This window comes from Monomorium pharaonis, chromosome 6 (genome assembly GCF_013373865.1).
Source record: "Monomorium pharaonis isolate MP-MQ-018 chromosome 6, ASM1337386v2, whole genome shotgun sequence".
NCBI classification, from domain to species: Eukaryota; Metazoa; Arthropoda; class Insecta; order Hymenoptera; family Formicidae; genus Monomorium; species Monomorium pharaonis.
Window position 1 is genome coordinate 7,964,068 of NC_050472.1, and position 15,530 is coordinate 7,979,597.

The 15,530-nt window shown below is 42.0% G+C and overlaps 2 protein-coding genes across 8 annotated transcripts in view; one reads left to right on the plus strand and one right to left on the minus strand.

Moving 5' to 3' along the window:
• The window catches only part of LOC105839468 (ELKS/Rab6-interacting/CAST family member 1), a 126,305-nt gene that overhangs the window by 25,078 nt on the left and 85,697 nt on the right, over nucleotides 1-15,530 (minus strand). For 3 of the 7 annotated variants that reach the window (XM_036287809.1, XM_028190956.2, XM_028190957.2), the window contains exon 5: nucleotides 1,376-1,450. The exons of 2 other annotated variants lie outside the window; for them this stretch is intronic. In XM_036287809.1, coding sequence (XP_036143702.1) covers nucleotides 1,376-1,450 — 75 coding nt within the window. Of the gene's footprint in view, nucleotides 1-1,375; nucleotides 1,451-7,290; nucleotides 8,206-10,583; nucleotides 10,776-11,331; nucleotides 12,221-15,530 lie in introns of those variants that run through there. 2 more of the 7 variants (XM_028190960.2, XM_036287810.1) reach the window with 2 other exon arrangements.
• Nucleotides 12,625-15,530, plus strand: part of LOC105839469 (beta-hexosaminidase subunit beta) — a 54,225-nt gene continuing 51,319 nt past the window's right edge. Inside the window, exon 1 of the mRNA XM_012685803.3 lies at nucleotides 12,625-13,247. The gene's annotated coding sequence lies outside the window, so the exon portion shown is untranslated. The remainder of the gene's footprint in view (nucleotides 13,248-15,530) is intronic.

Consider the following 15,530-nt stretch of genomic DNA (forward strand, 5'->3'; position numbering starts at 1 on the left):
GGGCGGGCAATTTCGTATACTTGCCGATGGCGAGTCGCGCGATGAAGCGCGCGTTCGACCTCGCGTTAGAAAACGAGCGCGCGCGCGCTCTTTCGGCGCGGCCAGCTTTTCCCGATCCTCGCGCGATCGACGAAGATCCTCGATGATCGAAACGATCACGACACCGCGAGCGAGAGGAATGAGACGGGCAATCGATGACGCGAGGTCTCACCGGGAGAGCTTGGATGATCCAATCGACGACGATAAAAGCGAAACGAGCGAGCTTATGGCAGCCCCTGTCGCCACTGTCCTCTCTTAATCGTAATCAAAAAGTCTTCCAACTTTACATCACGCAATTAAATTCTTCGTGTGTACAACAGAAGATTTTCGTAATATTTCATTTAATGAAATTTTCATCATAATTTACGATCGGGATTTCTTTAGTTGCAAGAAGAACAGTTCCTGTGACTCGATTAACGAAAGGACAACGTCGCGAGGAGCAGCTCCGACGAGCGGCCCGCCAAATGTCGATGATGAGAATGACGACGATGACGACGTGAACGATAATGAGCGGCTGCTGCGATGACGTACACTATACAACCTAACGCCTAACGACGGCATGCAACATGCTGGACCTCTAATATCCCATGCGAGTTGCACGACTCGAAGAGAGACGATGATGATCATCGTGAGAGCTAAAACGAGCGGTCTATCTCGTGCGATGATTCTCCCGCGGATGTGTTTCTATACATGTACGCCTACGTCAGCTAACTCGTGACTCGATGACTGTATGAAGAGATGAGCACGAACCCGATGATCAAAGAGAATGACCCAATGACTCGAAGATCCACATTCGATGAAACTTTTATCGATGACTGTAATGCTTTCCGCGTGATAAGGTCGACTGCCGTGGTCGAAAACTACATGGGCTACGACTGTCCAACTTCATGGTGAAAATCGTAATGATGAAAATAAGAGAAAAAAAAAAATGCGCGACACAAATATGATTATGATTTAACCGATCGTTTTCGTGTTGTCGCGTGGCAAGTATAGATGCATGTGATTCGATGTGAAGTGGTGCGTCTTCCTTTTGACAGAACGGGAAATTAAGTACTGAACGAAGAAAGGGACAAAGGAAAGAAGGAGGGAAGAATGAACGTGAAGATATAGGAATATGATTTTCTTTCTTCCTCTCTTTTCTTTTTTTCTCTTTGTTTGTCATGATCGTCATGATAATATGATGCAAAATACTGCAATTATCTTCGTCGTTGTAATTGATTGACAAAAAAAAAAGATAATTTGAATGTCCCGATTATTTCGTCGATACATGATTTGATCGTCTGAAGATGTGATGTCGTTCAAATAAAAATATAAACTTGCGACGAAAATGGTTTACCAATATTCGACTCGCATGTTGAGATTTTTGCGTTTGGTATGCAAAATGCAGTCGTCTCAGCCGCGAGTAGTCAACCTGCGCAAACAAATTTACATCCACCATTTAACTCTTCTAACAGATTTAACTTGTTCTTCTTCGTCCCCTCAAGACGAATATAAGCAAAAGGAAAAAAAAATGTCCTTTGAGCGCAAAAGCATTTGCCATAATCTCATCTCTAAGTTGCCATCTTGAAATTATCATGTTGCTAACAAAGCCATAAAATAAATATGATCCCGATTACAATTATACTCTGAAATAAATATTTATTAAACAAACATACGCACGTACAATATTTCCACGTGATGTAAATTTTGTTAAAAGAAAAAAAATATCGTTTGTTCGAAAGAGTTAAGTTGTAATACCAATTGCAGTACGTTACTTTTTAAAATTTTAATCAAAGTCGGAATGAAACGAGCTGCGATGGATGCGCCGTTGCGCTGCCGTTGCACTGCCGTTGTACCGCAACGAATTGGCCGGAAAAAAAAGGAGGGAAAAAAGAACCAAAAAAAAAAGCCAATGATCTCTCTTCTGCTCTGTGCGAGATCTCTAACGGATCCGGTGAATCCTCGCATCGTCCGTCAAGGATGTCGATTCTGCTGAGGATCTCAAAGAAGGATTCGGCTCCGCGGAGAACGGAGAGGTTGGTAAAAACGCGCGAAAACAAACTCTCCTCCTTTGCGTTTTTTCTTCATCACATTATTATTACCATCATCATCATTAGCAGCAGCATATGTGTTATAACAGTGGTTCATTATTATTATAATGCCGGTTACTTTTTTATTTATTTATTTATTGCGAGAATGTAACTCGCCCGTTTAGGAGGCGCAGTGTCCAAAGAGGATTGTCCGTTTTATATATAAGCTTTAAAGATGAGGCTGACCTTGCGAGCGTGTGAAATTCCAGGTTCGTCTTTCGCACGAATAAGTATAATCGCGAAACGTTGCCGAGGCACCGGAATGGGAGGAGGGGAAAACGTCCGGATTGCCGGAGGGATGAGCTCGGTCCCCCTTTCGGTACCGTCCTCCCGGTTCCATCCTCGATACACGGATGGGATAGGCTTTGATGGACGGGGAACAGGATCGGTCAGGACTATACCTAGCTCGACCACGGCAAGTTACTATACATTTCGCGATCGCTGCAATTCGAGTCCGAATCAAATGCGTTAATCGATCGACGCCCTGGGTGCATTTGTCCACCCTCGCGCGGGCGTGGTTACACTCAGAACGTGACGCGACGTCTTACGATTTAGAATATACGCGGAAGAGTAGAAAAATAAGGATTGTCACAACCTCGGAACGCGCGCACAGCCTCGGCGGCAGTCATCGCGGCATCATCGCCGCGCCTCCGGCGCACAGTGGGAAGTTTCGGTGATTTTTTTGGTCAGAAGTCTCGTTAGAGCTCAATTCTTCATGAAACTAAATAAATTTTCTTTTAAAACACTCGTAAAGGCTTATACTTTATTGAGCAGGAATTGCGGAAGTTTAGTTATCGTTAAACCTACATTAAAGAAAAATAATCAAATGCGAGTAAACCTTTAAACCCTAAACACTTAACCTTTTGAAAGGCACATTTTTCTTTTAAATAAAACATTAATATCATAGATTATTTATAGGTCTTTGAAGTCGTTGATTACGATTCTGACGTCAAAATTACAAAATTCAAAATTTAAATAATTAATAAATAGTTTTATTTAAAAAAATTTAATTTTTCTAAATAACTAAATTTCCGCATTTCCTGCCTAAGTACAAAATCTTTACGAGTATTAAAAAAAAAATTATATATAGTTTCGTAAAGAATTGAGCTCTGATAAGATTGTTGTCTAAAAGTCACCGAAATTTCCCACTGTGCAGCATAAAGCGGAAGGATCGCAACAGAACGAGAACTTCTTGACGATTACCTGCGCTAGGAAACACTTTTGAATCAACTGATACATTATTCAGCTATGGTTAAGCGAGGTATAGTCCGTAACATGCAATTTACCCAGACGTGGGAAGTGAAACGAAGGTGGAATGGGGGAGAAAAGAGGTGCAGGATTAAATCGCTGTGAGCTACGAAAATATTATTTTTTGTCGGCGGAAGTTTCGAATAAACTTTTCTTTCTTCTCTTACCTACACACGTATCGTACACGCGTACGCATCTTCACACACACATATATATATGCACATGTAAATGTAACACGATTCTTCATATGCATATATGTATATTTACAGATGCACGCGTGTATATGTATATATATTATATATTTATACAATAGATCTCCTTGCGTGTCGAATAATTTCTCTCTTCTTTGGTGTTTTCTTCTTTTATTTTCAATCTGTCGCCGCGCGTTCACAAACAACATTAACATTCATATATATATATACATATATATAATAGACAATTTAGGATTCAACAATATTTCCTCGTAAATTCGCGATCTAAGGCCTAAGAGTTTTAGGAGTACGCATGTTCTCCTAACGGTGTCGTAATAGGGACTACCAAAATATACGCAACTTTCTCATTGACTTTCTCAGCGCGGGATCCGGAACCCTTGCGTATCAAGTCTCCCTCTTGTCACGCGACTCTTCGACGATGCAAAACTATATATCGCTGGTACCTAGTGAATGTTCCTGGATAATCGGAATAGTTGATTCTTTGGAAATTTGAGTATATTCGTCAAAAGATCCATCGAATAATCCCGACAAGATGTCACGCAATATTTGGATTTTTAGATATTCATTTATATTGTAATGTGTGTGTTTGTGTGTGTGATTATTATTTTCCATGATATGAAAATAAATTATAGTATAAAAATTATTACAAGTAATTCGTACATCAATTCTACGGTGTTTCCGTAAGAAAATAACTTTTAAAGGTGCATTAATTTTTTTATATATCTTAGAATATTTTGATACAAAAGAAGTAACGTTATTTAAGCTGTCAGTAACGGTTTTATAACGTTCCGTATTTAGGAAAGCAAGGAAATCTGAATATCGCTCGACGTCTTGATATCCATGAACATGTCTGGCCACATCTGCCAGTATTCCACTTTCTCCGCGATTCGCGCGTCGCGGGAGCAAGTAGTCTTTCTCTTTCTCTGCCCTCTAGAGGACTATTACTGAAGTTAGCGGAGGATCGGAGATCGTCCGAAGACTTATCGCGCTATAAACACAGAGGGATATTTTCCGAACGAAAGACGTATGAACGTCTGTGCATCTGCAGGGTGCGACCTGGGAATTCCTCGCGGTGGAAATGAAATCGCGTGTTGCGCGGTTCACGAAACGGAGCTCGCTTCGAGGAAGTGTAAACCTCGGGCTTAACACGCACGGATTATGTCCGTTTCTTCGGTGAAGCTATTTGTACCTTTCTCTCTCTCTCTCTCTCTCTCTTTCTCTCTCTTCGGTAAATTTCTTAAGTTTAATAGCTGTTGAATGAACTTACAGAGTTATCGTGCTGCCGTGAAATCTACGTCAATATTGTGCGTACAAGCGAGTTTTGTTGACAGATATGTTGGGCTGAGTATTACTTCTCGAAACTCCTGAAATCCGCGACTTAAAGCCTCGCAAAATATGCAATTTTATGTATAGAATATTAATGTAGTATACTTACATATAACTTTGATTTTAAGATTCAGTTTAAAGATACGTTATAATGTTACATTTTAGTGGGTAATAGTATTTGTTAATTATCGGTACATCTTATCATTAGAAATTCCGTCACTGTCGTTTCCACGGAACGCGCGTGCTTTTCCATCGCGAGGCGTCTCACGTAACGCTCTGCACTCGCACCTGTCTATCACCTATAGGACTCACCCTGTATACCTACGACGTCTAAGTACAATCGAGTCAAAAAATAGAGAACTCTGCGTTTCAAGATGTCGCTCGACGAGAAAAAAGATATCGGAGACAGTGGGAGAGGGGGAGGGGAAGGGGTCGTAAGGGTAAGCAGGTACGCGTTAAAGTGTACGTGGTGGTGCACGTGGTGCGGTCGACGAGAGTCAGTGAGAAGTAAAACGACCTCGATCTCCGTCTTGCTCGGGTCAACACACTTACGGGATACATTTACGGCGATACATCGCATATATTTTACTTTACTCTAAATCCACGCTAATGACTTCCTAGGGTTCCTCCAGGAAGGAAGACGGGAAGGTTAGTAGTAGACGGCAGTTGATAACGCCAGGCCGATCGCTCGAGATACTTTCATTCACCTGGATAGTATAATAATAACTTGCTCGCGTCGAACGGAATGCAATTTGCAAAGTTCCGAAGTTTGCGAGTTCATTCGTTTAAATTAACGCGTGCGTCCTACGAGGCTCGCGCCTATTATCGTACGCGCGCGGAAGCGACATACAGGGGAAACACGCTATTCTGTTCGTGCGACAAAATCTGCCTAAGTGATCTCTATTTACAGCTAAAGGTTTCCATTTCCGACTAAAAGGTTCTCCGCGCCACCCGTTTCCACATCATGTTCTACAATTTGGGTAGTGCGTACAAGTACTTGGCGTGGTACTGAATTCAGCCTCGAAATTAACGTAACTTGTTCTGTTACTATTAGCTTCACAGAAAACGCTCTTTTTGCCTTATGAACACAGCTGCTTTAATCATCGTTCTCCAACTCTAAATATTTCTCGTTTCATTTTCTTTCCATTTGGAATTTATTTCCTTCCCTTTTTCATATTACACGATGATTTAAATAGGAAGACGAATTTGTAAGAAAGGCAGAAAAGAGGTACTAATTTTAAATATCTTCTTTCTTTTCGAAATCATTTTCATATTGTTCCCTAAAACTGAAATCTTTTCTTAGATAATAACATCTGCAACGTCATGTTGATATTTCCGAGAGAGATTTCAATTTAGCAAATTAATATGTAATGTTAAATTCTACTAATTATATAAAAAAGCCTTAAAACTTTACCTTTTCGAGTTCCCTGATACGTTAAGTGTGTGTATGTGTGTCTATGTGTGTGTATAACTAATTTCATTTCTTAAAAATAACATACAAATGGATTGCTTCTCGAAAATTCGATTGTCCTACTATAATATTTGAATATATAATAAAATGTCCGAGCTAATATTTGGATGAATATAACATAAAGGTTCAGGGGAATCTTCTGATACAGTGCTACATAAATATATTTCCTAAACACATTGTAATAAAAAATTCAATTTTTCGAAACGTAGCTGTAACGGTTCAATATGGGAAGTCTTGGCGCAAAATTCGAGATAGTGCGTTTCTCGTCGCGTTTTAATTCTCACGGACTCCCGTCTCGTACGTGCTTAACACGCGACGTTTCGGAGAAGAAGACGAAGGGAATCGAATGATCCGCGTCACGGCGACTCGCTATTGCACCGGCGCCAGCTCTTCAGCTTCCTCTCCCCTTCAACAGAGAAGTCGTCCTACGTACTATGTACGCCCGTTTCTTCGACCTTCTGTCACCTAGATCGCCTCTTCGCGGTGATCTAGCCTCTTCCCCGAAGACACTCATTTTCCTTCCTTTCGGACAGTCGCCCTCGACGAGAACACACAACAGATCTTTCTATCTGCCACTTTTTTTTTCTCTTTTCTCGAACCGAACTCATCAACCTGGTTCTTTCTCGATGGCTCTCGAAACTAGCCGACGAGAACTACAATGACGACGAGGACGACGACGATGACGACGACGACGACGACCACGACGACGACGACGACGACGACGACGACGACGACGACGACGACGATGGAGACAACGATGAACACAACGACGATAACGACGAAGACGACGAAGACGACGACGCGATCACGATCCTCGTGTACCTGTGACCGGGGGAAGGAACTCCTGCCTTCCCGCGCCGTCCCAGGTGTCGCCCTAGGCGGCGTCGTTCTTTTCGATGCGCACGTTGTTGATGAAGAAACTTACTTGCCGTTTGAAGTTCAGGTCGTGCTTGTTGAAGGTGTGAGCGTGCAGCGCAAGGCCGCCAGCCGCCGCCGGCTCTATTTGTTTCAAGTGTTGCTGCATTTGCTGCTGCTGTTGCAGCTGTTGCAGCTGCAGCTGATGCTGCTGGTGAAGATGGTGGTGATGGTGATGCTGGTGATGATGCAACTGATGGGGATGATGGGGATCGGTAGAGTAGCGATCGGTATATGGATTGACCACGCCTGTGGTGGTGCCCGATGAGATGCCGGCCAGGCACGAGGAACCACCACCAACGCCGAGCCCGGCCCCACCGGTAGTCCCACCTGTCGAACCGGCAAGCAAGGAACTGGTTAGTGCCGCGGATGACGCGTGGCCACCGTACGGTACCAGCGAGGTCATCATGGACGGTCCCCTGGCCAGGGGCAACGTGCCGGGCTGTTGCTGACCACCCAGGCCGGTTGACTGTGTGATACCCAGTTGCTGTTGTTGTTGTTGCTGGTGCTGCTGCTGCTGCTGCTGTGTCGTGCCGCCGCTACTTGGCACAGCAATAGCCTTCAGCAGTTGTTCCCGCAACCTACCACCGCACTCCTTAATACGCTGCATCTCGGCCTCCAACAATGCCACCTCTTTCTCCAGGGTCGATATCCGTGCGTCTTTCGTCTCCATGATGGCGGTCAGGGTGGTGCTACCGGGCACGCCGCCTGGAACCGCCACGCTACCTCCGAGGACGGTACCGCCGCCGCAGCCCCCAGCACCTGCGCCCCCCGATACGCTACCTAGTCCGATGACCGATGCACCCGCCAATCCGCTGATGCCACCACCGCCGATCACCGGCTGTCCCGAGGACGCGGTCGAGGCGTACGCGAGCTCCAGCTGCGTCTGCAGGCTCTTCAGGCTCTCGTTCGTCGCTTTGAGCTCCTGATACAACAGAAGCAACAAACGGAGAAGACGGTTACAGGTCGTCGATTCTCTCTCGCATCGCCGTTTCTTTTCTCTGTCGTGTCTCTCTAGCGCGATCTCGCGATCTAATATCTGTTTGATGATGTAGTAGAGATGTTGTCTGATTTCTTTTTTTTTTTTATATTTTCTTGGATGTGAAGTATATATGCAGTGGTGCGGTTTCAGAGATGTGACTATAAAGATGGTTGGTTCGGTACTAGCTTCGCTAACGCATGAGACTGCCCCCGCTCTTTCATTCATCTCCTTTTTGGAGTTTGTTGAAAAACTTTTGTTCGCTGTGTGCAATATCATTCACTGCTGCTCCGCATATTTGAAGATTTGTTTATTAGTAACTTTTTAAAATGAACTTTTTAAAATCTACACAAAAGTGTTTTAAGAGGTGAAAAAACTGTCGAATATAATTTCATTTTAAGCAAATTTCAAGAGAACTTCAAAACATTGAAATAGGAGAAAAAAATAATCGTAACGTAAAAGTATTCATTTCTACAAATATATAAAAAATTGAAAGAGCAGTAAAATGTTATTTCATAAATTTCAATATTTTTTATCTCCTTATAAATAAACTGCCAATTTAATTTGATAAACTAATTATTCCTTTATAGAGAGGGATAAATTTTTGAAATTCATATTTTTCTCTTCATTGCGCGTTTCAGCGATGAATGGCACGCGCAATTTTCATCCTCCGGATCTCTCGATGTCGCGGGACAGTCTCGAGGAAGCGGAAGTGGCACCGGCAGCGTCCCGGTTGACGAAAGAAAAGCGACGTATCGCCGAGCTTCCTTCTTCCAAAACAATCTTCTTCGTTCTCTTCTCCGAGCAATATAAGGCGACATGACAAAAGCGTTTTCACTCCGAAAAAAAAAAAGAGTATTCGATCGAGGAGTCAGAACCGATTCTCGTCCAAAGAAGAGGCGAGAAGACTCCTCTTCCACGTGTCTCGACATTCATTCCTCGCTCTCTCCCTCCCTTTCTCTCCCCCTCTCTCTCTCTCTCCCTCTCTCTCCCTTTCATGATCACAGATCTACATCTGGCTTTGGACTCGCGTCACTATTGCCTGATTTCTATTCTGGAGATTCGATTAGCACCGCACCGATCACTGGCGACGATCGACGATCGCCGATCGGTAACGCCACGTCAAATTCTTTCCGGTGGTCTCACGTTCGCAAGGTCACGCTCTAACATTCCAATATTTGGCTTGAATTTCTCTCCTTTCTCTCTTTATTTATTTTTATTTTTTTACTTTTTACTTAATTTTTCTCACGGTGATCCTCTTCGCACGCCGGGCGCCGCCGCAGTTCTTTCGCCCACCGCGACGTACGGCCGACATCGTTGTCCATTCCTCTGCGCGCGGCGTTTCGATGGCTTGTCAATGCGCTAACACGTATAAAACGTCCTTCGTCGTGCATTACTCCGATCTCTCTCCACGGAGAACCCCGTCGTTCCCCGCCGCGATCAACGGTGTTTACGCGTGGTAAAACGCGTCTTCGATCCTTTTGTCGAAGAAGAAAATTGCTCGGAAAGAATCGGCGGTTCGCGATTTCTAAGCCAACATCTCGCTAACTCGAAACGCGGCCACATCGTATGGACAAGATCTCTCGTTTGAATGATGCACGTGCGGATGCGTATCGGTGTTCCGCGAGCGTCGAGTATGACGCGGGGGAGGGACTTGAGTTTTATCGGCTCGACGAAAGAAGGGGGAGAAAAAAAAGTACGCGGAGCCGATGAGCCGGTGAGAGAAGCTCACGCTCGTCTGTTCATCGTCTGCGAGCTAAAGCGCTTCGCGCGCACGGATACGCATCTCGATGAGTTCGTGTGTATGAGAGGTGTCGTGGGAGTGCGGGCAGACCGGTGCATTTCCCCGATTGTCTCACACGTCTAACACCATGGGCAACTTCTTTGTAGAACGTTCTATCTTACCTTCTTGTCTTGAAGGTGCCCAGTGAGAAATAGTACATCGAATCGACATCGATTCGACATCGAAATCTTCATTTCGATGTCGTGTCGACGTCGAATCGATGTCGAATTCATTATCGTTTCTCGCTGGGTGTAAAACGAAACGTAACGTGCAGTATGTATGTGTGTATGTGTGTGTGTGCGTGTGCGTGTAACAGGTAAAATAAAATATCGAAATGAACAGTAGGTAGATAAGTGGATGGTGTAAAGTAAGTTTGCGCTATCGTGGGATCAACTTTGAGACCCGAAGAGAGAGAGACTCTTAATTCATCGAATGCGCGCTTAAGCAAACGTCGTAGGCGCGAGAGGCATCGATCTGCCGGCACTCCCATCGGCGAAATACGAATGGTGTTATGGTAGAGAGGATAAGACAGTAAGATTACGCGAGGAGAACGACGTCGTATTATCGCATCTCGCATCAGGCCGGTGCCAAACAGTCGCAAAGTCCTCCCATTATTCGCCTGGAATCGGCTCGCCTTGACGCGACTTGACGACTTTCGGACCGTCCCGCTGCTCGTGCATCGATAACGACGATTGGCGATGATAGCGGTAAGTCGTGATGGGCAAGAACGTGTCTGAGGCGTACAAGAACGAGAAGAGAGAGTATATATATAAATGGGCGTTAACATTCAAGTGAATCAACAGCCGAGATGATGGCAGAACAAAATACATTGAGGTAAGTGTGTGTGTGTGTGTGTGTGTGTGTGTGTGTGTGTGTGTGTGTGTGTGTGTGTGTGTGTGTGTGTGTGTGTGTGTGTGTGTGTGCGTGCGTGCGTGTGTGTGCGTGTGCGGGTGTGAATGAATGTATACATTTGTAACGCGGGCGTTTCATGCACGCGTACGCGAGCGGGGAAAATGCGCTCGCGCGCGCACGTGTGCATACAACGAGAGACAGTGCATATATATATACATATAAAGAGTATGAGCACATTCCATATGTATAAAATATACACGCGGAGGGAAGATGGGGGATGTGTGTATTATATATGGTGATATCACATGTGGCTCTGTATAGTATTAAATATTTATATATATATAGAAAGAGATAATATATATATGTGTTATGTACCTATATATAGAATATCGAGAAAAGAGAAGTGTAATATATAGATATGAAAGTTGTTCTCTTACGGGACGAGCCAAAAGTCTCGTACAGCCTGACGTAGATTTTTTCATGGCGTGTCCCGTCCATCCTCCTGATCGTCAAAACTCGGCCGAATGTCGTTTGGAATACGAATGCCGTTGATGACCACACATTTCTTTCTTTCGTTCTCTCTCTCGCGTATGCGCGCGAGAAGGGTCAATCTCACGTTTCTTTATTATCCTCGGGGTATTTTGCGTTTCCAGATTTTCCAGATTACAGTCGCGCGATGCCACGATAGACAAGTTTTAACGCCATGACGTATTCTGACGTATCAGAGATTTTCGCTGTCCGAGAGCAACTATCGGCAAAATTCTCCGGTGGACACACGATGGGTGAGTAATCGTCCATCGCCAGTGGATGAGAAAATTTTACTTGTCGGAAGTTTCTCTCGACAGCAAAAATCACTCAAGCGTAGGAAAGATCAAGTTTAGTCAATTAATTAAATCTTCCAGAAGGGCGTGTTATTTGTAATCGATAATAACATTTTTATAAACATTGTAATCTATAAATACCATTTAAATAAATTGAACAATGTTGAATTCTACATACGTGTAACGCGGGTAGAAATTAAATACACCAAAAAAAGAAGTGTTTAATTTTAAGATATTAAAACGTTACGAAGTTTTTTAATCACTGAAATGTTTGAAGCAATTAAAGACTTTAGTTTTAAACGTTTTAGTATTTTAGATCTAAACATCGTTTGAAACAAAAACATTTTTCAATGTTTAAAAAATCGGAGAAACAGGAATTTTTATATCTTAAAATAAAACGCTTGTTTTTTAAGTGTATTTAATTTCTACAATAAAAAGGTACACGTGTAGAATTCTACATTATTAAATTTATTTAAAAATGTGCAACTTTCCATAGATATAAAAAAAAGTCGCAAATACTAACATAGATATACTAATATTAGTAATCTTATATAAAAAAGTCACATAAATGTACAAACTAGTTTTCAATTCTTTAATTAACTTAATAAGATCATGTTTTTATCAGCGTCATTAAAGTGCAATATTTAACTTTCGAGAAATAGAGGAGTGCCGCTTTAGGATCTTCTTTCATTAGTCTTGATGACCTTCTAAATATTATTACGAAATATAAAATATTATAAAAATTGCTACACCATTTAATAGAAAACATTTTCGATTCGCATTTATGTTTTCAAAATTGTGTTTTTAACGTTTATTTTATAGAAAATACTATCCAAAGGCAGAGTGATATGCCAGTAATAGTGACTTTTTTCTATCTTTTTGGAAAGAATTAGAATATACTTATGCCTAAATCTTTTAGACTATACCTTTATATCTCTAATGCTTATTTTGTCACATTCTTTTTCCCCTCTCTTTCTTTCTTTAATTACAATCCGCGAACAATTTATAAATCCACAGGTATTGTTGCGATAAGAAAAGTGTCATATAGTTATGTAATTAAATTAGATATGTGATCGATTAAATTTGATCTCTCCTACACTTGTCCCCCAGCACCACAACTTTCGCGTGCACGTTTAACGTATCAGCGATGACTTACGTGAATTTAGCGTGTGCCATTGATCGAGAGCCACTGTACGATGCGTACACTTATGTCTAGGCACACACAGGCAGAGACGCAATACACGACGATGAAGTGAGAGAGAGTTTTAGGCAACGACACGATGAAGATGACAAACGTGCAGTTAATCTCGATGAGCGCAAGAAGGGAGAAGCTTAGACGGATTATATTCGCGCGCGGCGTCTAATTCAGCTCTTAGTTCAGCATGCGTGAGCGTGCGTAATTCACGATGGACGAATACCAACGGTGATATTGCGGACGACGTGACTTCATTTTGCCGGGACAATTTCGGCATCGCCAAGTGATTCCTATCTCTCGGTTAACGATCTCGCGAACGTAAAGAGAAATATAAATGGTAAGTGCAATTAAATCTCTTAAGTCAAACGGGTTCGTATTTGGGGGAAAAAAAAGCATTTTACTCTCGATATCTTCACTCAGCTTTGAAAGATATTTTAACGCGCCAATTTCTGGAATAGTTTATATGTTATAATTAGTCCCGGGCCAGATAAAAGTGAATCGGTCGTGAATTTTACACAGCTTTAAATTATAAAGTGTAATATGAAGTAATTTTTTAAAACGTAGTTTACGTTCTGCGTTATACATTTTCCACATTTGCACTTTGTAAAGTATGCTGAAAATTACAATTAATTTCAATTTATATGACATTCCGCGAGAATCCTCTTCTACATACGGTGGCTCTCTTGAAGGCAAGCTCTTCACACGGGGCGTATACTTTATGCATATGTACACGGGTGACACATTTTATCAGCGCTTGTTCGAGTACTCTCTAACAGACACATTACCTATAATATATCACTACCCACATAAAAGGCTAAAATTCCTCACGGGAGAAAAGAGAGATTTACGTACGAAGCGACTTCGGATTAATTAGCTTCGCACTCGCACCTAAACCGGGGTCCAATTATCATTAACGTGTGTAATTAGTGTACCTGCTGGGTCCTCCATGGCGGGGCCTCGTGGGGTAGGAAGTCACGTGCGTATCGCCAGTCCCTAAATTCGAGCTACGTGATGTTGTACTTGTAGTTGTGGTGGTAGTTGTTGTGGTTGTTGTGTTGTAGTCGATGGGTGATGACTCGTGGTGACCGTGACGGTGACGATGGTGGTGATGGCTGATCATGTGGTGATGGTAGTAATTGTACTTGTGGTTAGTGACGGATAGTGAATGACGTGAGATAGGCGGATATGCGGGCGTGATATTTTCCCCTCCCCCCCGCGCGAACGGGGGGGAAAGGGTGGCTAAACGTATCTTATCGCCTACACATCCAAAGCAGCTCATTCCACGCATTCCAATCGCAGCTGTTATTGTTTACTTCCGATATTTTCCTCGCTCGAATTAATTTTCTTTTCCTCCCCCGCGCCGTTCGTTTCCTCGTTCCCTGCGATCGGCGGTCTGCTTTCTCATTGGCGCTCTCTATATTTCGATCGATGTTCGACAGTAACGGTAGCGACGGACGATTCGTCCTATGACACGCTGATTCGGTGACGTATCGTATAAGTGGATGATTCATCTAATGCCCGATCGAATTAGACTAATGGAACGAATTTAGCTTCATTACGCGCCCGCGAGTCCGAGAGATAAAGTTCTTGCTTTTTAAAGAATATATGTATATGATGATTTGTGACTTTTGTACACGGGCTGATTGTTAGATAAATTATTCTCATTTTGCCGAGGTCATCGAATAAAGACATCGTGGACGAATCGTTCTAGAATCGTTTGACATGTAGGGTGCAAAAAGAAAGGTAGAGGAGAACACGTGGCTAATTTAGATAAATAGGAAATACGTGTCCTTTTCCATTTACATGATCTCATTGCATGCGTTTTTAGAAAGACTTTTTTATAAAGTATTTCATTTGTTTCATTTCAACGATTAATTACCTGCTTTTTTTTGTTATCTGCTTTATGGTGAAAATTTTAAATAACAGCGAAATTATATGAAATTATAAAACATAAATATTATATTTAACAACTAGCTAAGTATTGGATGATTAATATGTAACTAATACAAGAGATAAAAAAAAAGTGCCATTTTCCAGTCGATGCAGATCTTGTTGCTTAATAATATTTTAATATCAATTAATAAATATATTTTTTTATAAATTCGATATGATTGTCAGACTTAGATCGTAAAAAGAATGTCTTAAATTTTAATTTATTTAAATTTAGTAATTATGCTACAAGCATTTTTAAAAACTGTGAAGAATTTATTACGAAAAATGCATTTAATAATTAATATGAAAATATTATTCTAACACCAAGATACGATCCAACTAAAAAATGGCACATTTCCTTTTGTATCTTAAACATCGTCTTAATTTACGCCTAAATATATTAATTACATATTAAAATATGCAGTAAAAGGTGTAAAAAGCAAATTAATAAGTAATTTCGGCGAAAATAAATTTTTTGTATGCGACTGCCTCACAACTTAATGTGCCGCGCACATGGTGTTTCAATTACAGATATTTTAATAATATCCTTCTCTTCGAGAAATAAATTTCTTTTTGTTTCGTGAATGATGCCCAAAGTACATTACTTCGGAGACTTCGCCTGAATTACGGCAATTAATTACGTGCAACGAGATTGCACCTATTAATTGCAGCGCGCTCCCGGCGCCTG